Source organism: Plutella xylostella, chromosome 3 (assembly GCF_932276165.1).
Source record: "Plutella xylostella chromosome 3, ilPluXylo3.1, whole genome shotgun sequence".
Lineage (NCBI taxonomy): Eukaryota > Metazoa > Arthropoda > Insecta > Lepidoptera > Plutellidae > Plutella > Plutella xylostella.
This window is the reverse complement of record NC_063983.1, coordinates 7,282,453-7,308,036: the sequence shown is the minus strand read 5'-3', so window position 1 is coordinate 7,308,036 and position 25,584 is coordinate 7,282,453. Positions and strand designations below refer to the sequence as shown.

General features: G+C 35.8%; 1 protein-coding gene across 1 annotated transcript in view; it reads right to left on the bottom strand.

The window, feature by feature from the left end:
* LOC105388122 (rap1 GTPase-activating protein 1) overlaps positions 1 to 25,584 on the bottom strand; it is a 210,387-nt gene that overhangs the window by 131,042 nt on the left and 53,761 nt on the right. Inside the window, exon 2 of the mRNA XM_048625037.1 lies at positions 24,559 to 24,754. Within this exon, the coding sequence (XP_048480994.1) occupies positions 24,559 to 24,632 (74 nt within the window). The 5' untranslated portion in view covers positions 24,633 to 24,754. The remainder of the gene's footprint in view (positions 1 to 24,558; positions 24,755 to 25,584) is intronic.

Genomic DNA, 25,584 nt, shown 5'->3' with positions numbered 1-25,584 from the left:
ATAAATAGGTAAAGATATCACAAAAATTTACACCTTCCATTAAAGCTTAACCGGTGCCAACGTGCAACTTGAAACGGTTAAAAACAATGTGTTAAAAAATCACGCATTGATTTGGCATTGTTGCCAACATTGTTATTTCGAGTCTTTAGATTTGTCACGAAATTATCATAATCAACGCGACCAGCCGTGAAAATAATGTAAAGAGCTTTTGATAATATGCGCGATTACAATCTAAGGGGTGCGAGAACTAAGTGAGTACAAACTTATATTTACATCCGATATAGACACAATTTCTTTAATGTTTAAGTTGAATTTCGTTTGGCTTCAGACTGTTGGAGTGGGGTAGATTGTCAAGATGAACTCATATCGAGTATCACACTCATTCACACTTTAGGGTGTGATTAGTATTAGGACGGTTAGGAGTAATTTATTGTATTTTTACGCGTCTAGATTTATGAACATTTCATGGTTTCCAAAATTGACATGATTAACATTTACTTAATACTTGCTGATGTCGGTTGAATTTTTTGGTCTTTTTAGGCCCTAGGACCTAGGACTAAGCCATGGTAGTAGTAATATGATTTGATAGATTACTAGATTAGGGGAGACCGGGGACAAAAGTAACAGTTTGTAGTTTCTGTCTGATTTCTCGTTATTAATAACATTTACGATAAAATAAATATAGTCATATAAAACTTTCGTTTATAGTCTACAAATATCCATTATTACTTTACTTATTACACCTCGAATTTTAGCATTTCTAAAGCCTCAAAAAAAAAAGGGAAATCGTTACTTTCGACCCCATGGTCAGGACGAAAGTAACAAGGCATGGGTCGAAAGTAACAACCCATAAATTCTGCCCAATGTTATAAATACGATTCAAAAGAAAGAACAAAAAAACAATCAAATTATTTAGTTAGGAAAACTTCTTACAAAACTATCGAAACTAAAAAAACCTTATGACTTATTGACAAAACTAAAAAAACTTCTTAATATAAACTGTAAATGAGATCCATCTTTTAAACTGACTAACTGATAAGAAGTTGTTTTATTTGTGCCATAATATACAATATTATGACACAAATATCTAATCAAAACAACAAAAAAATTAAAAATATAATTTGACATGGCAAACTTACGAAAGTAATTCGTTACTTTTGTCCTGCCGCGAGCTGTTACTTTTGTACCCATCCCCATTTTTGAAATATCAGGCGACATAACTTTAAAACAGCACGTGTTATTCGAAAACAATTTATGACATGCTACAGACCATCTTATAATGAATCAATAAACAAATAGTCATATGGTTCTTGGCATCTTAATTCTACGTAAACACTAAATGAATAAACACCCAAAAACTTACTTTTGGTGTGTAAAATCACGAAATGCTCACTAAAACAACCTTGCACCGCGGCACGGGCACGGAAAATGATATCATGCGCGGGGGGCATCGCATGCTGACTACCAGCGGTCGCTTGGGAAGTTAAGGCTATTGGGGAAGTCCACAGAGTCTTTGTTACTTTCTACCCGCTGTTACTTTTGTCCCCGGTCTCCCCTACTACAGAGGTACATTAGCTAGCAATGACAAAGTTCCACTTACATACAAAATGCCACCGCAAAATAAGCCTTTTTTCAACATTTAATTGAACACAGTATTTATTTACGTTTTTAGTTGATAGTATATTCTTATGCAACATTAAGCTAGCTTTTTCGTAAAGTATAGGAAAATTTCGTGCTTTTCACACTGAAACTTTTTCATTGCTCGCGAGTGTAAATGAGATTTAATAAATAAATATGGACATCTCACACACGGCCACCCGACCCCAAGCTAGAGCAGAACCTGTGTTATGGGTATCGGACAGCTGATATATCTACAAAAATTAATAGATAGATACATATTAAATATAAATATCAACACCCAAGACCCGAGTACAAGTCTCTGTCTTTAAACAAATATCTGCCCCAGCCGGGAATCGAACCCGGGACCTTCGCCATAGCAGTCAGGGCCACTAACCACTACGTCATTCGACCGTCGATTAATATATAATTTTATTACTAGGTAGGTATATTCAATTTAATGAAGCCTCGGTGCCACAAACCAGCTTCAATCCACATATACTTTCATTTCTCACATAGTAAATAACATTGTCATAGGAAAAGGCTATAGTTCAGCTAGTAAGTAATTAAGACCATTACATTCTGAATAGTTCTTGGAACTGGTTGCATGGTGAAAAATACAATAGCAAGGTTGTAGACTTGTAGGGCACTTGCTGTGCCATTGTGAATTGTAGCTTGTTTGTGGTCTTCAAGAAAGTTATGAATTATGGTCACCTTTTTTTTAAATTGAACTTTTACATAGTGTTGCAGAAATGGTATTGTAGACTGGAAGAGGGTCACATATCTGTGTTACTATTACAACTTTTTGAGAATGTTGTGAACTTATCACATGCTGAGATTGCTGAGTAAGAAGAAACGCTTTCAGAACGCCTCTTTTATTAAGAAGTTAAAAAGCTTATTTATACGCATTGACATATATATTACTGCGTAAGGACAGGCCCAACCACTCAAGAAAATGGCACCCGCACGTTGGCCCTAAAATAGACATTTTAGGGCCAACGGTCCTCAGTCGACAGTTGTCTGTGACGGAGAGATGAGTCTTTGTTTCTAGTGATAAATATGCCTATTTTTGTTGTGAAAGGCTAAAAAACTATGATACGAAGGTCAAAAAGGATAAAGGAATATCGTATCATCCTTAATAAATAAATAAACACATTTTAAAGCGATAATTATTTTACTACCAAAGTCTACAATGGCCGCACGATGTAACCTTGTACGGTCGTCCGCATGCAACTCACTCATATTATTATGTACCTACTGTCCGGTGACGGTAAAATATGAACGCACGTACAAGGTTGCGTCGTCAGGATAAGTAGCTCGGCTCTGACATAGTTCCAACAAATTATGACAGATGGCAGTTATTTTGCTTGTATGAAGAAGGTTTGAGTAAAATGTTCTGAAGGGCGTATCCTTCCTTTTGAAATCATTGTTTATACGCAAGGAAACTGATTGTAGGTCGGTGTTTTTCTTCGTCATAGTGTTTCATACATTTCCGCCACTAAAACATACCTAATCGGAGTGAGTGACGTGGCAATAAAAATGCTAATGAGTTTATTTTCTCAGCAAAGTTATAATCCTTACTAATCCTTACTAATATTATAAATGCGAAAGTAACTGTGTCTGTCTGTCTGTCTGTCTGTCTGTCTGTCTGTCTGTCTGTTACTCTTTCACGCCAAAAGTACTGAACGGATTTGAATTAAATTTGGTATACATATGGTCTAGACCCTGAGAAAGAACATAGGCTACTTTTTATCCCGGAATTCCCACGGGAAAACTTTTTAAGGCGAAGCGAAGCTCGCGGGAACAGCTAGTACTTCATAATTATGTCAGTATATAAAAGGGTGTTGGTCATATCAATAACGTTATATTGTATAACTAGCTGTTCCCGCGAGCTTCGCTTCGCCTTAAAAAGTTTTTCCGCGGGAATTCCGGGATAAAAAGTAGCATATGTTCTTTCTCAGGGTCTAGACCATCTGTATACCAAATTTCATTCAAATCCGTTCAGTAGTTTTGGCGTGAAAGAGTAACAGACAAACAGGCAGACACAGTTACTTACGCATTTATAATACGAGTATTAGTTAGGATTAGGATTAGTACAAACTTGTAGGTACAGCCTAACGGTCTTATTCATAAAAAGTTACGGGAGACCTATAGGCCTGCTATAAGCAAATGTCAAAAAAACTTTATTCATAAACGATCAATAGCGCTAAAGAACTCTCCAACTGATTCGTAAAACCTTGATATGCTAAAGTTGGCTGGACCCTACTATACACCTTCCGTAACCCTCCTCTTGTACAAAAACATGGCGGCCGGTCAACAGCTGTTCTGCTTTATTGACGATTTGACATTTGTTGTGAGTTAATATTTGCTGAAAATAAGTTGCCATGGTAACGTAAAAATTTAATATTTTTTTTGTGGGTTTTGGCTTGGCCGTGCCGCTTTTAAGTGCCGCGCCGTGGCTAACATAGATAATAGAGATTGATAAATGAATGAAAGTTTTCGCTATTTTTGTTTATGGTTCCGTCAGACCGGCAACTTAATAGGGTAAATGTCAAAATGTTTGGTCTGTGAAATCTATTAGCATCACTATAGTTATTGAAGGTTTACGGAACGATTATGAATAGAGATTTTTAAGAAACGTCAAATAGGCTTAAAGTGTTCCGTAGTTATTGAGCTCAGTAAACGTACTTTAAGGTTTTTTTATGAATAAGACCGTGAAACTTCAGCAAATGGAACGGACAAACTGAAAATAACATACCGTTGTCATACGAATAGGTCGAAAAAAATATATGATTTTCCATAGAAACTTTGTTGGTCACGTGACTTTTTAATATGGGGAATTCCTTTTCCGGACTCAGATATAACATGCTGCACACGTAGGTTTCGGTTTAGTATACCCCTTTTGCCTGTATACTCATAGATAAAACGTAATTTGAGACGGGTCAGCGAAGGTCAATAATAAAAGAATAGAATAGATGAGTGAGTGAAGTTCTCATAACCTAACCAAGTAACCAGTTACTTAACAATAATAATACTTACTAAAAATAATGTCCGAAACATAAAATTGCAATAATTCCGTGCAATAAACCGGGAACGCTCCGGACGTGCCCGAATTGAATGAGGAGACATTTTTATTGGGCGATAAAATATTACAGCACAACTACATAAGTATACTCAAACATATTCTAGGACACAAAACGATCCTATAGCAATATTATACATACACAGTAACATATTATTATGTTACCTTGGAACCCAGTGTTTCCATCGGAGCCATCAGGGATTATTTATAATCTAACCTTGTTGGTTGGAGGAAATTGCTTTTTGGAAATAAGCCCGCGTTTGTACATTCTCTATATTTTTAAAATATTCTAACCATGTTTTTTTTTACTTTATGCCTAAATGTGTACAATAAAGTGTTCATAAATTTATGCGAAAATACAAGACCACTGAAAACGAGCTTTAATTCTGCATCTCTGAGCTCTGAAACATTAGGGTGTATATTATATACCTACACTTCGAGCAATGTGAATTCAGTTATATGAATTCACAAAATAAACTTAAACACTATGTCAGTGGAGCTTGTGATTGCCGTGTTTGCGCTAAAACATAAAATATCTCTTTTGCTGACTGTACCAACACCATGCGTAAGCGCAGTCAATCAACCAGAGAAAAAGATAAGTATAACCGTTTGCAGCCCTCTCGCTCCCACTGTCATATGGTCCTATTAATTTGTGATATCGCCTAATGATAATTTTATCTAAGCTTTTACTTAACCAATTGGCCGCCAGTTGGCCCGTCGATACATTAATGGATAGATAGCGCTTATGGATAAATAGACTGATTGGCAGCTGTTACAGTTTAAAATACATGAACAACAACTAATTTGATATTTTATTTCAAGGAAAAAATACGAGACAAGTGCGCTCAGGTATAGAACATCAGGTATAAAAAGTAGTGTCCAGTGACGGAAACTACAGAAGTAACGTTATGGTTTTGAGCATCCGGTAAAAATAAAAAAATATAAGGCATTTAAAAAAAAATACAGTGATACATACATTACACACTTATCTAATTCCTTAGCAATAACAAACACAAAATACTCTTCCGACGGAAGCAATTAAAAACATCGAACAAGTTCTGTTGTCTGTATGTCCAACTTGGCGCTAATTAAATCAAAACAAAAGTGGAGTAACGAACCGTGTAAGTCACGCGCCGAGACGCCAAACGAACTTTTTACCTTTTCATTGTTATTCCAGTAAATGGTAGACTACCTACCTAACTCCCGGAGCGGTGGTAGCTCAGTAGGGTAAGCGCCCGCTTCTCACGCAAGAGATGCGGGTTCGGATTCCGGCGCTGACATGTACCAATGAGTTATTTTAACTTAAGTACAATGTATACCATCGCTCTTACGGTGAAGGAAACCATCGTGAGGAAACCTGCATATCTAGATTTAGCACATCTAGATAATGTGAACCCACCAACCCGCAGTGGACCTGCGTGGTGGGAAATGGTCCAAGCTTAGGAAGGCAGTTTAGACCCTGGGGATATGTACAAAGGTTCCACTCGAGAGAACCAGGTGCAGGTACTTATACCCCCACAGAGAATATAATAGAATAGAATATTAGGTCCTTACATATGAAATTGGCGTTTCCTATAGGAGGAACATAAAGTGGTTTTTTTTTTAAATGAAATATATTAAATTAATCAAAGTATGTATGCACTTTTGCCATCTCATAGGTAGTTCATTGATCCCCTTACTAAAAAAACCATTCGGGCGGGAATCAATAAAATCTTTGAAGGCGGTTTGGACTGCCCCATCGGAGTTGAATTTTTTTCCTTGCAAGTAGTTATCCAAATTGCGAAAAAAATGGTACTCTGTTGGAGCAAGGTCCGGAGAGTACGGTGGATGTCTAAGACATTCTAATTGAAGCTCCTCTAATTTGGTAGCCGTCTGTTGTGCAGTGTGTGGTCTAGCGTTGTCCTGAAGCAGCAGTGGCCTAGAGCGATTGACCAGCCTCGGTTGTTTAGCAGCTAGCTTTTCCATCATGATTTGCAGTTGCTGACAAATCTGACAATAGATATCTGCCGTAATCGTCTGGCCAGATTTAAGAAAGCTGTAGTGAACGACACCGGCACTAGTCCACCAAACACTTACAAGCAACTTTTTTTTAGTCGATTTTCGCTTAGGGCAGGATTTGGCTGGTTCGCCAGGGTTCAGACATTGCGATGAGCGCTTCCGATTATCGTAGAGGATCCACTTTTCATCACAGGTAATGATTCGATTTTAAATTCCTTCATTATTGTGCCGGTTGAGTAACGTAACGCAGCAGTCGACGCGCGTTTGTCGGTTTGCTTCACTCAATTCATGAGGTACCCACCTTTCAAGCTTTTTTACCTTCCCAATTTGCTTCAAGTGGATTAGAATAGTTTTATCACTAACACCGGAGCCTGCAGCTAACTCGGACGTGGTTTGCGATGGATCCGCTTCCACAATAGCCTTCAATTCTTCATTATCAACTTTGGTCTCCGGCCGTCCACGAGGCTTGTTCTGCAGGTCGAAATTTCCAGAACGAAAACGTTGGAACCAAAAACGCACAGTGTTTTCTTTTGCGACACCGTCACCATACACATCATTAATCCTTCGAGCCGTTTCTGCAGCACTGGTGCCACGGTGGAACTCATACTCGTAAATAACGCGATATTTCAAGTTTTCCATTTTGTAAACAGAGTGACACAAAGAAAAAAACAAAAGAAGAAAAAACAAATGAATTAGGGGGTTTGAAACACAAATACATGAGTAAATAGCTGTATGAATTTGAATTTGGAATTCCTAACCATAAAGGTAATATTTGAGATCAAAGTGGCCAGTACGACAAAACGCCAATTTCATATGTAAGGACCTACTTAATAGAATACCTAACTCCCGTCTACCCTCGAATGATGCTGAACCCTGACAGAAAACTCATATGACAAATATTTGCTGATGTGATGTGTAGAATGTTAATAAGAACTTACTTGTAAATTTGTAGTAGGTACATGATACATGTACTTATAATGTACGTTTATTAAAGAAACCAATTAAATGTACAGTTCGGCGAAATAAATAAAAAAGTAGAACAGATTTTTATGACATTTTAAGCAGATATTGGTGAGTATTGATACGTTTGAGACGGTCGACCGAATGTTATTGTATCTGTATAACAACAAATAATTTAAAAAAGTTGACAAACCTACAGCACGCGCGGCGTTAATTCAAAAAGGGTAGCGTCATTGGCCTTAAAATTAAAAAGTACGCATCTTTTGTCAGCCAGCATTTTACAATGGGCATTGAGACACATTTTTTAAATTTGGAATTTCGAGTGCTTCCAAACTTTAGAGGACGAAATTAATTAGTTCCATCAATCATTTGATGAATGGAGGTGACAGCGGCTGGCTCCGAAAAGATCAACAATAGAGTTAGAATGTAACGCGATGCGAGCCGTATTGTACAAGAATAACCCTTTCATACAGCCAACGGTGAAATGTTGGGAAAGGTTCATTATTGCTACAATGGTTCCTCCGTTTATATTTAAACCGTATAAGTAGGTAATATAAGTACCTAAATAAATAGGAAATTTGTTTAGAACTCATACAACCCATGAAGTAGTTAATACATAATTACATAGTTATTTACTGTATAAGTTAGTTTTTTTTTCCCTTTAAAGAAGAAGATAGATAAGAATACAGAATGAATGATCACTATTTGCTTTGCGTGTGAAGATGACCCATCTTCAAATCTTATGGATGGGTCGTTCAGATAGTTATACTCCGATTAAGCCTATCGAGTAGAGAGGCGAGACAATATCCTCGGTCCACCAACACTGTCTCGTCACTCTACTTAGTAGGTGTAATCAGGGTATATCGGCCCTTCCTCACGGAACCCTGAAAGGTAGTACGTCCGTCGTCCATTCACCAGCGTTGTGACGTGTGCGCAAGCGAAGCGCACCAAAAACTATGAAATACAGAGGCGGGACGGAAGGGGGCAGCACCGTCAGACAATATTGTGAATGACGTGGCCGCGAAAAGGGAAGATTTATTGTTAAAAACGTAATATCAGAGAGAAATAGCAGGTGTTGGACTTTTACTGTTGTTCCCCTTGAGTTTTGTAGTTTAGGGAAATGAAAACGTTTTGGTTTTCATTTTTTTATGTAAAAAATACGAATCTAAGCCACCAATTTTAGCCATGTCCTACTAGTTATAATATTTCAAGTTTGGGCTGAATGAATTTTTACCACTTTTGGTATTGCCTGCATTGTTGGATCTGGATCTAGGTAGAAAAGGTAGGTAATAACGGTTTGGTAAGTATAACAATCGTCTATTGGAAAATTATGATAACAAAAATTGTTGTTCTCATAAAACAATTAGAATAATTATGAATTGTATAGATATTCATTCCTAAAATGCATCGTTTGCGAAATAACAGCGCAAAACTTTGATAAACAATAAACGATCATATTCATATTGTTTATCAAATTCACAAAACGTCAAAGCAGAGACAACCATATTCTACTATATTTTTTATACAACAAACCAATTCATCACTGGTACGCATTTACATATGTATGGAGCGGGCGAATGGAAGTGACAGCCATCGATCATTTTACTACAATGTGCGCGCGCCCTTTTTCGACCTTTTGCCACGCGACGCGCAGTGACAAAAATATCAGTGAGTTAGTTCATCATCATCACGACCCATTACGTCCCCACTGCTGGGGCACGGGTCTCCTTCCAATGAAGGAAGGGTTTAGGCCTAGTCCACCACGCTGGCCAAGTGCGGGTTGGTGGACCCCAACACAAGCAAGCTTGTGCTGAGAGAGTTGTCGGGTAAGTGGGCAACCCGACTGTCAGATGTTTTCAAGCCGCCCGAAGGCCTCCTTAAAATAATACGGTCTCGGACACTGTTCAATAATGATGCAGGCGGGTTGCCGTTTTTGTATTAGGCCCCATGCGTAGATAAGATACTTAATTACGCATCAAACAGTCACGGATAGTCAGAAGTCAGAACTAGAAGATGACTTTCTTTACCACGGTAAAGTCATGTTATGCGATAGGGTTTAACGGTTTTAGACTTTTAACAAAAAATAATATGCTTAAAATTGAAAATCAATTCCGAAAGAAGCCATTCATTTAACTTGGTTTATACTTTACATAATGTTGTGTACCTACCGAGTAGTGGCATCAGAATCGAATAAATTCGGAATTACAATGACAATAACTTACGTCGAGTCACAATAGAAAACGCATTTGCATACGTTAGCTGGTGTGACTTGTGAGCATCATGAGCGAATGAGCGTTTGACAGTAGGGGAGACCGGGGCTGGTTGACCAATTTTTAGCTTAAATATTTTTATTTTTATTTCTATCTAGTTTATTATTTAAACAACGGGTTCAATTAATAGGTATACTATTAAGCTTCGAAAAAAAGTGGTAAAAACCTGTAAAATGAATAACACGCGTTATTCATTATAATAATGAGTACAGGCCAGTTTTTGTGTGATAGGAAAAACTGGTCAACCTACCCCATTCCTGGGGTAGGTTGACTATTCGTCTGGGGTAAGTTGACCTATGAAGTTGTAAGAGCAAATATCTGCTAGAAAATAGGATAGGAAGACTTAAAAAACCGGTGTAATACAATTTCTATTTATTGAAATCAATGGGCGATGTTAAGCCACTTCAATTAAACACAATAAAAATAAAATAATAATAAACAATCAAATGTTTGAACATAAAGCAATTTTTTTACCTAAAAATAAACCAAGCGTACTTTCTTATAAGTATTTAAAACAAAACTAAACGACTTTTTATGAACTTTACTCATTTGGTAACAAATAATGTAATCTAACCATTATAATTATTTTTACTATTTGGTAACAGTCTTAATGTAAGTATTTAAATATTATTATAATTAAATTATATATATTTGTTAATTATAAAATTATTCTTTGGAGATCATACTATGCAATCAGTCTTCTAAATCGAAAGTGCAATTTTTGCACTCATAGAACAATATGTTCCTGCTGTTTACACATTTTGTGTGTGCCCACAACTTGCATCTAGTGCATTAAACCCATTCTAATCCTAAAATACTAGAACTGTAGGGTTCAGTGCACTCCAAACAAAATGTTTCATCCTCATCCTCACTTTCAGAGTCGTCACTTCTCTCCTTATTCTGAAACAACATTTCCTGAAACAACATTTTTTTTATAAAATTTAATAAATACCGACTACACGACCTTTCTTTTACATGTAAAACATCTGTTATATTATGGGGCTGGTTGACCAGCTAGTCAACCAGCCCCATTATACATTAGTCAACCAGCCCCGAGGTACCTTATAATTTTTAAGCACGTGTCATAACCTTAAAATTGCGTGGAAATCAAATAGAATAATATATAAAAGAAAGAACATGAATCAAACATTCCTTATAAATACTTTGGCAATCAGTAACCATGAATAAATAGGCATTATTACAATTAACGTGACGACAAAAATAATTACTTACGTGTGTTATTTTTCAATATTACGCTCCTTCTCTCAAACGCCGTGGGTGCGCCACGCCGCACCGCCGGTGACTGTGCGGGGGGAGGTGAGGAACTCTCATGCCTCATTGGTTGGCTGAAGGCTATTGCGTCGAACGAGTTTTTGGTAGTTAGTCTACCTACCCCTATAGTCAACCAGCCCCTGTCTCCCCTAGAAATGAAAAATTCACAAAAATATCTGTCCGTCGAAATGTAGCATCCACATTCAGTGATTGATGATACAGTCGTAAAAAATAATAATGGAGAAACGTAGTATGCATCTGTAGGTAGGTAGTTACGACAGAGAATGTTAATTTGCATTGACTACTTATCAAATCATTGGAACTTGGATGTGTCCGTTTGATAGTAGAATAGGCCCATTCCGCCCCCTATGTATTGGAAGCATAGAACAACGCGGACTCGGGTATGATAGGAAGTGTGCTGTATATTCTTCAGTAGCTTTGCATTTTTGTACCTTGTCAAACTCACAAAACATATTATTCATTCAAACATTAATTGGCGGTTTGTTACTTTTGCTTATGAAGCTGACCGTACCCATAATACAGGTTTACATCGACTTACCAATCACCCTCTATATTTATTAAAGTAGGTATACATTATATCATATATCTGTAGTTTTACCATTATTATGCCACAAAAATGTATGATTGTTTATATTATAATGTTACAATTATTTAACAATATCTAGGTATACTTATTTATATGAATAAGAATTTACAAAGGCATTAAAATAACACACACGAAGGCATTAACAAAGCTAAGCAATAAAATTTAAATAGAGTATAATATAAACACAGGTGAACGCATTAAAATAACACGTTTCAAAAGTATAAATGGGCGAAATTACAATAAATTTTAATTGTGAGAAAATGTAATCCGAAAATTTTGCTTTATTCCGCGAATGTTTCTTTTGTACTCCACTTTTTCTCTGGGCACAGTGTAAGACATATATCGTATGAATATATATACGACTTTGTGCAGATCGTAATACGAGTGTCGTAAAGGTAAAATTTCAATGGCAAGTGTTACATTTAGGGTAACCTTCATGTTCTTTCACTATTCCAAATTATAGGCAGGTTTTGTTTTACGAGTAGCTACAAAAGGTTAGCCACCTGCGGATTTATACAATTAAATATTATAGAAAAGGGGTTCATTAATTATTTTGCAGGAGTAAGGAGTTTTATTTTCCAAATTAATAATGTTCCTTAAGAGCAATTTTTTTGTCTTAGATACACACATTCATAAATCTAATCTTTGCATAAATAAAAATGACATATCTATGTACTATACATTAATAAATTTTACTCGTGTTTTATGCAAGAATCAAAATAAAGATCATAATCAATTAATGGGTTTATTTTATTTATTTATTGGTGGGGTTTATAGGTATGCATCATATCTTTATTTTCAAAATCTAAACTAAGCTATAATATTATGTAAGTAAGTATACATCATCATCAGTAAAATATTCAGTGCGATTATTTCTTCCTATTTATTTGATCATTATCAAGAAATTTTACAGAGACAACCGAGTATTTTCAACTAATTTTTCACGGAAGAATGAAAAAATAAAATCACCCCTTCAAATGACAATGGAAGAATAACAAAAACAACAATAACTATCATTTATCTAGAGCGTGTTCAATTTTATTAACACGACCAACAGTGCAAACACAACACATACCTATGTATTTGGTACATATCCACATATCCAGTATTGTAGCCGTAGTTTCAAAATAACCCTTACATACTTTGCTTAAGAACCACAAAAATGCCAATTTAGTAAAAAAAAAACATTTCATTGCCAGGTTTGTTTGTATTTTTTGTCGGTCTCGTTGGGCAGAAAGGGATGGATGCGTGATCAAATATCGTCGGAGCACAAAAAAATATTACGCCCCTTCTTTTTAAACAAAGAGCACAATACTGACAGTCAATGCTTAAGTTTGCTTTCATTTTACGTATTCGAGTGTTACAATTTGGTTTATAGGCCCTTCAAATTTATTAGCTCCATTGAAAATAGTGGTAGAATGCAAAAAAATGTCTGTTCGTTTTTTATGCGACCCTAACTTAGATTCGATTAACGGGGTTTCTAAGTGATTTAAAAACTGTGGTGTTGGGCCCGAATTATGTTAATAAGCTAGAATCTGTCATATTATTATCCGACGGCATCAATATATGTAGTAATTTTTTCACTAATATATTCAGTTAATATAGGTATATTCAATTCTAATTAGAAAAAGATTATAATAAATCTAGGTAGATACCTAGCAACATTATTTAGGATTTCAGGAAGACTATCTCTTACTCTAATCTCTCTCTGAAGAGTCTTTGGCTAAACCGCACAGGGCAAACATTCGTGTAACTTATCAGATAAATCGTCTCGAGATTTTCATCACCATTATTTAAAAATGATGAACCGTAGAGACTGCCATCATCTAATTACAATATTACGAGTAGATACTCGTAAGAAGGTACATTTAACAGTTTCAAGTCAAGATTATAATTATCACTTTGAAGCTGTCACCTTTCATTAAATCTTTATTAATGTGATGTATCTCGTATCTTAACACCATCTAAAATTCGAACCCTTCCTTTTTTATTTTTTTCCCCACCTCAATACAATATTTTTGAATATTTTTTGCTTCGAGTGTTTGCGATTTCTCGTTTAGTGGCGAGGCTAGCCCACCGCAAAGGGCCTTGTTTAGAAATGGGATGAATAAATTATTTTTATTTGCATACTTTTATTTCATGTCGCGTTGTTAACGCATGTCAAAAATAAATGTTATAAAAACGGAAAGTTATTTAATTTAATGAACTGTTTTAATTTTGAATAATGCAGCTGTGAAGTTTTTATATCAATATAGATACCGACTTATACAACTAATGGTATGCAAACTAAACTACCTAAATACTTACTTAGTCTGCCAAAATTTTGTTGAAATTTTATTATTGTTATCAAAATTTGAGGTCCATAAAATGTGAGCTTCTATTCAGAGCACGCGCTCAGTTTGAAAATTTATCGAGCGGCAGATTTCAACGTTATCGTAAATAATTAAATTTATAGCAACATCGATAAAAGGCAACGCGTGACACAAAGGATAGTGCTGCTCCGCTTTACACAGCCATAAATAATGGTAACAAAATTTAGGTAAATATGTACTATGTAGACTAAGGGCCTGTTTCACAATGTCTGGTTAGTGACTACCTGTCGGATAAAATACATGCTGTCACTGTCAAAAAAGTAATAACAGACAGTGACAGCATGTATTTTATCTCACAGGTAGCCACTAACCAGACATTGTGAAACAGGGCCTTAATGTGAGTATGCGGACAGTATTTAGCTTTGTTTTTGTATGTGTCACTGTATCTTGTTCATATGTATACGTTCATTCAAAGCAAACGAATTTATTTTTCGCGGAGAAACAAAATCATGAACGATTTACTGCAGTTCAATCAACACAATAATTCAACCAATGCCACATGATACTAATTGGATGTATTGACGCTGTGACGTGAATGTTATTGATTGATTCCATAAATCTTTCCGTTTCATTTATTATCCTCATTTAACTTACCTTAGGTTTGTCATCAACTAATAATTATTCCAGTAAAAACAGCGTCGTTTTAAATACATTGCCAATTTAACAAATACTTAAAGATACCTATTATTTTACGATACCGACAATTATTTTAAGATACAAAATCTAGTCTACTAATGACTGTATTAATGCGTAAAGGTAATTATTAAATCTAAAGTGAAATATTTACAACTCTAGCGACATTACGGTTACTTTGTCAAAGCTATGTCCAGCTGAATCCCTAAAACTTGTTATATTTTCTAACTTGCCATTCATATTTGTAGGAACAACAAAAACTGCTCCTGTAATAACTGCACGCTCGACCGAATAGCCATTTCCTGCCACGCGCCTTTGTAATACAAGAAAAATAAACCGGTACGGTGCTAATTGGGCCTTCTGTTTTGAAAGGACGTAAGGGCTTTATGCGCCTTGGGCCTGCCGACGTTAAGGAGGCGATACACATGTCTATGGCTGGCAGACACGAATACCAGATTCTTGCTCGTGCTATCATTGTGTAATACGATCATTGTGTATACCCTAACTGGCATGCTCGTATCTGGCAAGCTTACCATTGCATTTTTAGTAAGTGCACTGTACCCTTATTATGTCTCTTCGTCGTTCTATCCAAAGGTTGCCAGAGATCGCTATAAGCGATAAGACCGCCTTTTAAACCCTAATTAAGTTTTAAGCTTTTCTCGGTGCACAAAAGTGTACTCTATCTATCATACCGTGTAAAGCAAGCAAGAAGCATGCTCGCAACTCTTTAATTTTACGGGCCTGCGTAAATGTGTATCTTCGCCTTAATTCCTTTCTTTCTTAAGGGGGAGGTTGAAAGGATGGTACCGGAAAGGACTTGATTGCCACGTGCGGGGACCAGGTGAATCGTCCTGTCCCTTATGAGTGTGCTAAACGGTTTTGTATTTAATTATACAGTATTTGACTTGCAAATTCGATGTGGGACGTTTTTGCAAGACGATACCCGATGCCTTTATGGATTTTGCGTGCTCAAGCGCTTTACTGTTAACATTAGTGGAGTGGTAATTATAATTATGTTGGTAGTTGTAATTATTATCGTACGAGCTAAGGGTTTGGTTACAAGCAACATTGTAGTCTCATTAACTTTTTTTAAGTATATGCATATTAGTTTACAAAGATAGAAAAAAACGGTGCATAGATTGCGAAAATACGTACTGTTTTAGAATCATCTTAAATTTTATTTTTATTGTTTGTAATCTACATAATAATTTTACGTTAACTTACATTTCTGATCATCCTAAGCATAACAAAACAGAATTATTATTACCTACCTACAAATACCTACTCTGACAGAGAGGTCAGCTTGTAGAAGATCAATGAGGTCCTTCTGATACCGGAAATTGTTAAGTATCCTAATCCGAAATGCAAGAAGGTTTCTTCAGAATTATGCTGTTGCTCTATTTATTTGTGCATATTAATGAAGAACGGCACGTTAAGCCGTGGGTCCCGGCTGCTATTTCGGCAGCAATCGTTAAGCCTAGTCAGAGGCCTTTGGACGGCTTGAAAAAATCTGACAGTCGGGCTGCACACTTACCCGACAACTCGCTCAGCACAAGCTTGTTTGTGTTGGGGTCCACCAACCCGCACTAGTCCAGCGTGGTGGACTAAGCCTGGAACCCTTCCTTCATTGGAAGGAGACTCGAGCCCTGGCAGTGGGGACGTGATGGGTTGTGATGATAATGATGAATGAAGAACGGCTTTAGCACGCTATGTTTGGGACCGTCACTACCATTATACTTAAAAGGAATTATGTTTTCTCCACAACAGATGTCCTTATTACATTATTTCTTGGTGTTAATGATCCGTTACTTATGAAACTCCGTGAAGACGTTAGGCTGCCTATCTATTAGAAGTTAGTGGACTGTGTAGTCAAATGTGCATATATGTAATTTGATTATGAGTAATTGCTAAGGCCCGGGTCTCCTATTACGCGCCGTAGTTCGCGTCCAGTGTCACTCCGTAGGCCGCGTCACAATGCTCATTATGTCTACGCGCCAACGTCGGCGTGTGAGGGAGACCGCATCAGTACATTTCTATAGTGAGCATCGTGACGCGGCCTACGGAGTGACGCTGGTCGCGACCCACGGCGTAAATAGGAGACCCAGGCCTAACACTGAACTTGTCCGTAAATGGTCCAAGACGAATTGACTTTGTTGTGTATTATGTGATATATTGCGGGAATTTTAATTAAGTACTTAGCTTTACTAGCACTTTCTTATGAATTCATTCGTCATGGTTTGTGTTGTAACAGTATTCAATTTTTGTGATTTTTATGTAGGTAGGTAGGTAAGGTGGTACCTATTTACTGTGAGGAACTAAATAAAATGATAAGCCAAATCTTACGATTGTCTAACTTCCTTACACTACATGTAAACTGTCACATAAAAATAATAAAAACACATGAATATTCGATATTGCAATAACACCATTATTTATCTACTATATAAGATTACAAAGGGCTGAGAAGGTGTGAGATGATTTATTACCTAGGTGACCTAGGTGTCATAAGTGTTGCTAGTCAACATACTGGCCGGTGTTAGTGTAACGTTACCTTAGCGGCGGCGTGTTTGTACAGAACTACTTATAGCTAGATAGCTACCAATATCTAATTAACGTTCCTCGGAGTATTCGAATACTTGTTGCGAATTTTAAAACGTATTTTCATAGAAAAGTCATACTTATTAGACGAATATTAATTCGCGGCCAAAAAATATACGAGGACTAGTTATAATTCTATGCCGTAACTAATAAAAATATGTACTTAAGTAGGTAGGTAAGTAAGTATAATACGATTTTCTGTCGATGACGGTAAGTATTTACTTAATTTTATTTTACTTATATTAAAGTGGAAGTTTGTTGTTCATGGAAACGCTGTAAAAACTATAATAAGTAAGTACCTAATAATAATTTATATGCACTATATCTATAATAAACCCCAATCGATCGGTACTGTTGCAGTGACATCTAGTGGTAACGGTCCAAACTTCTAGTGTCGCTGCGTACCGAATGTAGACCTACTGTAACTCTAATGTCTGTAGTGGTGGATCAATAAGTCCATTGTAGTTTTGTGCTATGTGAACAGATGGCGGTAAAGAGAAAAATAGGAAAACATTATTGGATACCAATAAAATGGTCTAATTTCAATTTAGCCATGTTGTTACCCGTGACTAATAGCGCATAGGTATATGATCTAACTTGTTTTTTTATTATTCTAAAGTTTACATCCGAAAAGAATGGCTTGACATGGAGGAGGCCTTTATCCAATTTTGGGTGCCCAAATGAAAAATAATCATTAAGTAGTTTAATTATACACTTATTTTATTTGATATTGTATTATGCATGCACAATACAATTTTCACGGACATTTTAAAATTATTTATGTATGAATGCATGTTATTTAATTAGTTATTATTAATAGAACATTTAATTAGATAATAATTATTTAATCTCATTGTGATATTACTATTACCATTAGTGAATTAATTATTTGAAATGTATGTTTTATTTAGTTTAAATCAAGTGTAAACTACATTGTAAGCATTTGGAAATAAATGGCTTATTTATTTATTTATTATTTATTAAAGGTTACATCCGGCGCACTAAGAAGTCAGTGACTGACAATCAATCTGAATGTCTTATTTTTACCATAGAATAACGAGTACCTACTAGCGTAGGTACTTTGTTATTCTATGATTTTACTTACACCCCACGATCATAAACCCTGATCCGGCTTAGGTAGAATCATATAATAAGTAAGTATAGTGCCACAAACTTTTCTGTTCCGGTGACAGCTCACATAAATGACTAATATTTCTTAATTCTATAAGATTTTAAGTTTGCTTGTATTGTTAATTCGCTCTTGCGGTGTTAATAAACCCATATAATCTTTTACAATATACAATTCATTAGTAAGTAATGAGATATGGATCAATTTAGTTCGCTCTCACCGGAACAGATAAGTTTGTGGCACTATACTTGTTATTCTATGTTTTTACTTACACCCCACGATCATAAACCCTGATCCGGCTTAGGTAGAATCATATAATAAGTAAGTACCAACCAACTTAAATTATCTTTCTTTTCTTTGTACCTACCTACCTAAGTTAAGTACTTATTTATTTACCGTACAGCGTACACACATTAGCGCCATTCAGCATCCCTGTGGTCCAACTAATGAATGTAGGTATGTATTGTAGCTATGTGGGTCTCTTACAAACAATTTCCCGTAATGAAATTACTTTAGGAAAGGTTTTGGGGTCAATGTAGGTAACTATATTGACCCCAAAACGTCTCCTAATCTGGACGGTAATTTAGGTAATTTATTCTTTTCAGTGTTATTTCGTTATTGCTGAGCATGAATAGAAAAGAATTTACTTTATCGAACACCACATAAATCAAACATACAAAAACATAGGTACTTACTTATAGACTAACCCGTATTCATAGAAAAGTTATAGCACGTTTTAGCTATTGAACTGTTTGATCCCTGTCTGTCATAAACTCATAAAACAATTTGTCTTGAGTTAGAGAGAGACAAAACAGTTCATTAACTAAAAAGTTAACTTTTGTATGTAGAAATTGCAACACCCTGTATACTTTTATAGATGGGTAGGTCCCTCTGAATATCAGGCGGTAGTTTTAAAATGAGGTGGTGCTGCCGACAGGATGACAGAGTTTCTCAGTGCCGTTCGTATGAAAATAAAATATGAAAATATTGTGAAAAGTATGAGGGTACTTGTTTAATGGTTACGTCTCAAATATATGTACCATCATAAAATTATCCTCAACTCTGTCACTTAAATTAACACCATGTAAAAACAAAGATTACCTTTCTATTCGTTGGTAAAAATACTAGAAAATTACTTGTAGGTACCTACTCATAATGAAACAAAACCTTGTAGTACTTGTACGAGTAGTATGTGGCCTGTTATGTTCCTATTTAAAAAAAATAACAAAAATTACAAAAATCAATAGAATAGTTTCCGCGATATAACTAGATAACTACGACTGTTTACATAATGCAAATATAATAAGTAATGTAGGTAACACAACACAACGTACACATAGGGCTAAGGCTAAATGTAGGTTGGTGAAAATCGATTCGAATTTGTATGATGTGAGGCTAACTGCAAACGCGGTGAAAAGTCTCTCATACCTCTCATACAAATTCGTGTAATACAATCGCCACTACTCGAACGTAGTAAAAACTTGCACTCCCCATGCAGGAAGTAAGTTACTAAGTTGGATATCGTTTAGTTCTAATAGTTTATGCGACTGCAGTTCGATTTTCCGCACGAAATCCAAATTCCTACTTTTTATTCACATATGTAATTAGATACCTTTATTGTATAAGTAGGTACTTCTGCTAGTGTGAAACTTAACTAGGTAGGTAATTTATGTTTCCTTCATTAGTCATTTTTGGAACTATAGTTGTTAACACTTGTTAAGGCTGCCTCTTGGATCAGGTGTTTTAGTTTATAAATTGGAATTAATATTACAAGAAGGGCGATTTTCGTGTGATAAACACAGTTAACTAAACATCACTTTTAAACAGGAATTCATTTTATGGTCTAAAAAAGTTGCTATCACGTTATTTTGTCTAAATATGCTCACAACGAAAATTTATTATATGGAGACCTCAGTGTATATGTCGCAGGCATCTGGTTGAATCTCTTTTTTGGTTGAATCACAAACGCGTTTATTGGATGACCAACCAGACGCCTGCGTCATATACAAGTACATACTAGGTAAAATCAGCTGCCACATGAAAATGAAGACCGAAGGGTAGATGACTTGGCCTTATTGCGAAGTCAAACGAAAATCAGAACGAAGATCGCGATAAGACACTAATATACACATGAAAACGAAGACATTTTCTTACGGCAAACGTCCATATGTCATCATCATCAGCCTATAGCAGTCCACTGCTGGACGTAGGCCGCTCCCAAAAAACGCCACTGGATGCGATCTTTAGCTTTCGCTTGTCCATATGTAACATACCTAATACTGTCTACTTAGAATATGAAAACCCACTCTTGGTACTGGTAGGAGTATACCATGGCTGGTTGGCCACGGAACAGCTCTGTTCCCCTGAAGACACCGTTGCATAACCGTTTGATAATTGCATCGAGCCAGGGGAGGTTGGGGAGAATCGGCGGAGAACCTTCAACTTCTTGTATAAAACAATTCTTTGTGAAACATTGGCTTGTGTATGAAGTTATGAACTTAATGTAAGTTTATAAGTGAAAAATATTATAAAGCTGTATGTTTCCTAATAAAGAAAATTAAATTAAATTAAAACAACACATTGATGCATATTGCTGGGGCCGCACTACCGTGATATCCCAATAATTATCGCGGTAATTGATAATATTAAAACATGTAACACTAATAGGATAGTGTGATTATAATTATAGATACCAATAACTGATATCAATAGTAAATTAAACTCATGACTTCAACGTAAAATTAAAAGCAGCATGGCCGATCCTAAATACATATTTATCCTCTTTTATCATATCTAATTATGTATGTACTATGTACTGATTTACCCGTATATCCTCCGTAGGCCGTCTCCTCTTCACGCTTGTAAGGGTTTAATAGCAACTGTAACCTTATTTACGTAACAATAGCACAAGAAATGTAGTTTCTGATACGTCGGAGAACAATATGTGTTATCCGTTAGTGAATCGCCTTTATAACTAACTTTCCATTTCTTATGTCAAGTGCATTAGGTTAAGAGGAGAAAATGAAGGAATGAATCATTAACGAAGGTCTGCCAAGGTCTAAAATAGTCTAAATGTATACATTTGACACAGTCTGAGATTTTACACCTTCAACCCTAACTAATATTATAAATGCGAAAGTAACTGCATGTGTCTGTCTGTCTGTCTGTCTGTTACTCTTTCACGCCAAATCAACTGAACGGATTTGAATGAAATTTGGTATACAGATGGTCTAGACCCTGGAAAAGAATATAGGCTACTTTTTATCGCGGAATTCCCACGGGAAAACTTTTTAAGGTGAAGCGACGCTCGCGGGAACAGCTAGTTGAATAATAATACCTAATAAAAACAGATTCAGGCAGTTCTTATGCTAAGCTTCAAGGTTAGTAACTGCCAGATTCTTTCGAAGTATGTATATGTACATGTACTTACATAAACCTATCTAAAGTAAACGACTCAACTCGCTAGTAAAGTAGTAACACGAAGGTGAAGTTCTCACAAATGGATTTAGTTGCAGACATTATGGAGATCCGAGAAGGAATTGAAAATGTACTTTTTATGAAGTAAGCTACAGTTTTTATTGAGTTTCCTCCCTCAGCCTCAGACGGAAGAGGAAAGCGGGGAGATTAGGCCTCGGCTGCAATTTTCAATTTGTTTCTTCGTAAGTGAAATAGGGCGGTCACTGGCTGGAAGTGTCGTGAAATGTGGGAATCACCTTTTTAAATAAAATATGGGAATGACCTTTTTAAATTAGTTCACGCGCTGTTTTAGATTGATTTGTATTGTTAAGTGGAGGTACCTTTTTTAAATCATTTATTAATCCCATTTACATGTTTTTACTTAATTATATCTAGCCACTATCGAAAACCACTAGGTTTATCTGTAGCAGCGAGTGTTACTGGCAGAAAGTTACTAATTACTTAACTAATTTAAACGAAACAGAGTTACATTACCTACTTTAGTATCTAATAATTAACTTATATATTGTATTGTAGGTGTAGGTTTAACTAGGTGTCCTACTCCTACATTGGAGGTTAAAATACCAACAGTATTTTTTAGAATATTTAATTTTCCTTGAATTAAGTCTACAAATTTAAAAAAAAACTATTCAAAATGCGTTCAACGAATTTATTTGATTCCCGGGTTAGACTAATTCTAATTCACAACGAATTAGAATTAGTCTAACCCGAGTTTGTATTGTTATTTAAAAAATTAAAATATTCACTGGCATGCAAAAATTTGTCTTAAATAGCAACTATTTGATTCATAAATACCTATGAGCATTCTTGGATTTAACAACACCACAAGGAGGAGGATTATTGAAGTATCTTTAGGTAAGCTTGTTTTTAATGTATTAATTATTACCTGTAATTCAATAAATAAAATAAAAATAAATAAAGTACCTACCTAATGGTCGTGTATTGGGGGCAATCGAGGCAACAGAATATCCCACCCTTAACAACTAGGGGTAAACAAAACATCACAGTAATTTCATTTTATGGCTGTGTTTCCCCCTCCCTAATCCCCTAGCCGAGTCACAGAGAACTAATCCTCGTTGGACCATTTTCAATAGAAAAATAACTTTTAGGCGCCAGAACGACGGATGTGGACTCCTGGGAAAATCAATAGCAATGAAAATAGAATGTAGGTGACCCTACCGGCCCTGCTACAAGGGACATTGTTGCTTGATATTTCATTATTTATAGGTAAACTAAAGGTGCAGTTTATAATACCGAGGTATACAGGATTAGTGGATTAATTATGTTTCATTATTTTTTGGATAACTTTTTTAAAGCATTTTTTATTTTTGTGACATCCTCTTAAGTTGTTCTTTTAACCATAAAAGTTGCAGCTTCCTAGCTGTAATGTAAGTTAGTTATTTTTTTATCGAAAGTTCGAATTATATCATCGAGCTAGACTGCTCTGAATTTTCTACTTGAAATTAAAAATTGAAAAAGATATTCTCATGGTCCCTTATTAATTATAAAAACTCCGCAAGGTTCCAAAATTACATAAAAATAAAAATAAACTATTGCTTAATAGGGTATTATTTGCAGAAAAAAACTCTAATAATTATTTTACACATTTACTCACAATAAATTTTCAAAATGGCGACCTCCCATTAATAACTAACTAGTCCTAACTAACTAATTAGTCCTTAGTAATGACATAACAGGAATATTTCAACTTTCTGAAACAATTTACTAATTAGGTAATTTCCACCCAGGTACCTTTGAAGGCTTTTTTCTGCAAATAATACCCTATTAAGCAATAGTTTATTTTTATTTTTATGTAATTTTGGAACCTTGCGGAGTTTTTTAAATTAATAAGGGACCATGAGAATATCTTTTTAAATTTTTAATTTCAAGTAGAAAATTCAGAGCAGTCTAGCTCGATGATATAATTCGAACTTTCGATAAAAAAATAACTAACTTACATTACAGCTAGGAAGCTGCAACTTTTATGGTTAAAAGAACAACTTAAGAGGATGACACAAAAATAAAAAAATGCTTTAAAAAAGTTATCCAAAAAATAATAAAACATAATTAATCCACTGAGGTCGATTTTCGTAGATAATTAGGAAAAAAAATCATAACTCCTAAACTACTAAAAATTGCTGAACATACATGGGGGTGATTTGGCTACCCCTTGACCTAAGGAATCAAACATTTTCCTTTGGACGTCACTCTTTGGGCCACCCTGTATAATATGTGTATCCATCCACAGATATAGATGTAATTAATAATCATATTTATAAACATGAAAATGATTATAATAATGTACTAGCTTTAATTGTTACCTAGCTTGATCAGGGTTTCAGCTTACTACATGCCAAATTTCATAAAAAAATAGTTTAGAGTCCAGTATAACTACATTCTGACCAAACGTGACATATGCGGATATGCGCTCGCTTGAGCCCTCACGATGTTAACAAACATCCATTTAAACTTTCATGTTTATGATATTAGTAGAAACCTACTAAGCAGTATCTACGTATTGTAAAATTGAAATAAGTACATACCCATTAGCTGGCTGCCCCTGACCATCGTCAGCGTCGTTGCTCACGATAGAATCTAGCATCTGTATCTTCAACATTGTCTCACACACGTCACATGACAAAAAATGTCTATCACAATCACACCTACAGTCCACAGAATTTTCACTTTAACTTTCAACTCACTCCGCTGTTTTTCGACGGAACTCACTGATAGCGTGACCTGCAACAAAGATGGGAGGGTTGTTAGACTTGTTAGGTCACAAACTCAAAACAATAATACACTCGAGAGCAATGAAAAAGTTCCACTCAGAAAATGTCGACGCCAAAATGGCACGAATTTTCTAACATTGAATTTAGAACAAAATATTCGCGCTTTTAGTTGGTGCGCGGTTTTGATGCGCTGCCGCTGTTAAAAATATACTATGTTCTATACATCGGGTCATTATCATTATCAGCTAGTCTATTCCGCTTAGGAGTAATTTGATGCTATGTCACTGGAATTTTTTCATTCCTTGCGAGTGTAAATATCGGGATTAGAAGGTAAGATGATGATGATAACATAACACTGGGGAAAAGTGGGTGCAGCAATGCACCTCTGCCTACCCCGCAAGGGAGAACATTAGTACAAGGTGTGAGTGTTTGTTTTAAAAAAAGGTAAGATGAGTGTTTTTTGTTTAATAACATAACAATCATAATCATCACTATTATCACAATGAGCGCCACTAGCCGGTAGACCTATAAGGTCGACAGACCAGCGGGCTGAAGGGCGTCCCGCGCTGCAGTCGTAGTTGGTTAGTCGCAATATTTTAGCACTCTGCAAAAGCTGGTTGCCAGTGCCGATCGCTCAGGTCTTTTCGCGGGCTTATCAGGTCTTCCTTTTAAAGATTGATAGATCCCATAGAACCAATATAATATATGTAGGTATAGTATCGCTTGGTGAACTGCAGTAAGGACGAATCCATAAAATTCAACAAATGGTGTCGAATTATCGACCCGCAAGCGCCATCTGCCAGTCTGTTCAGGAACAAATAACACCCACAACCCGCCTCC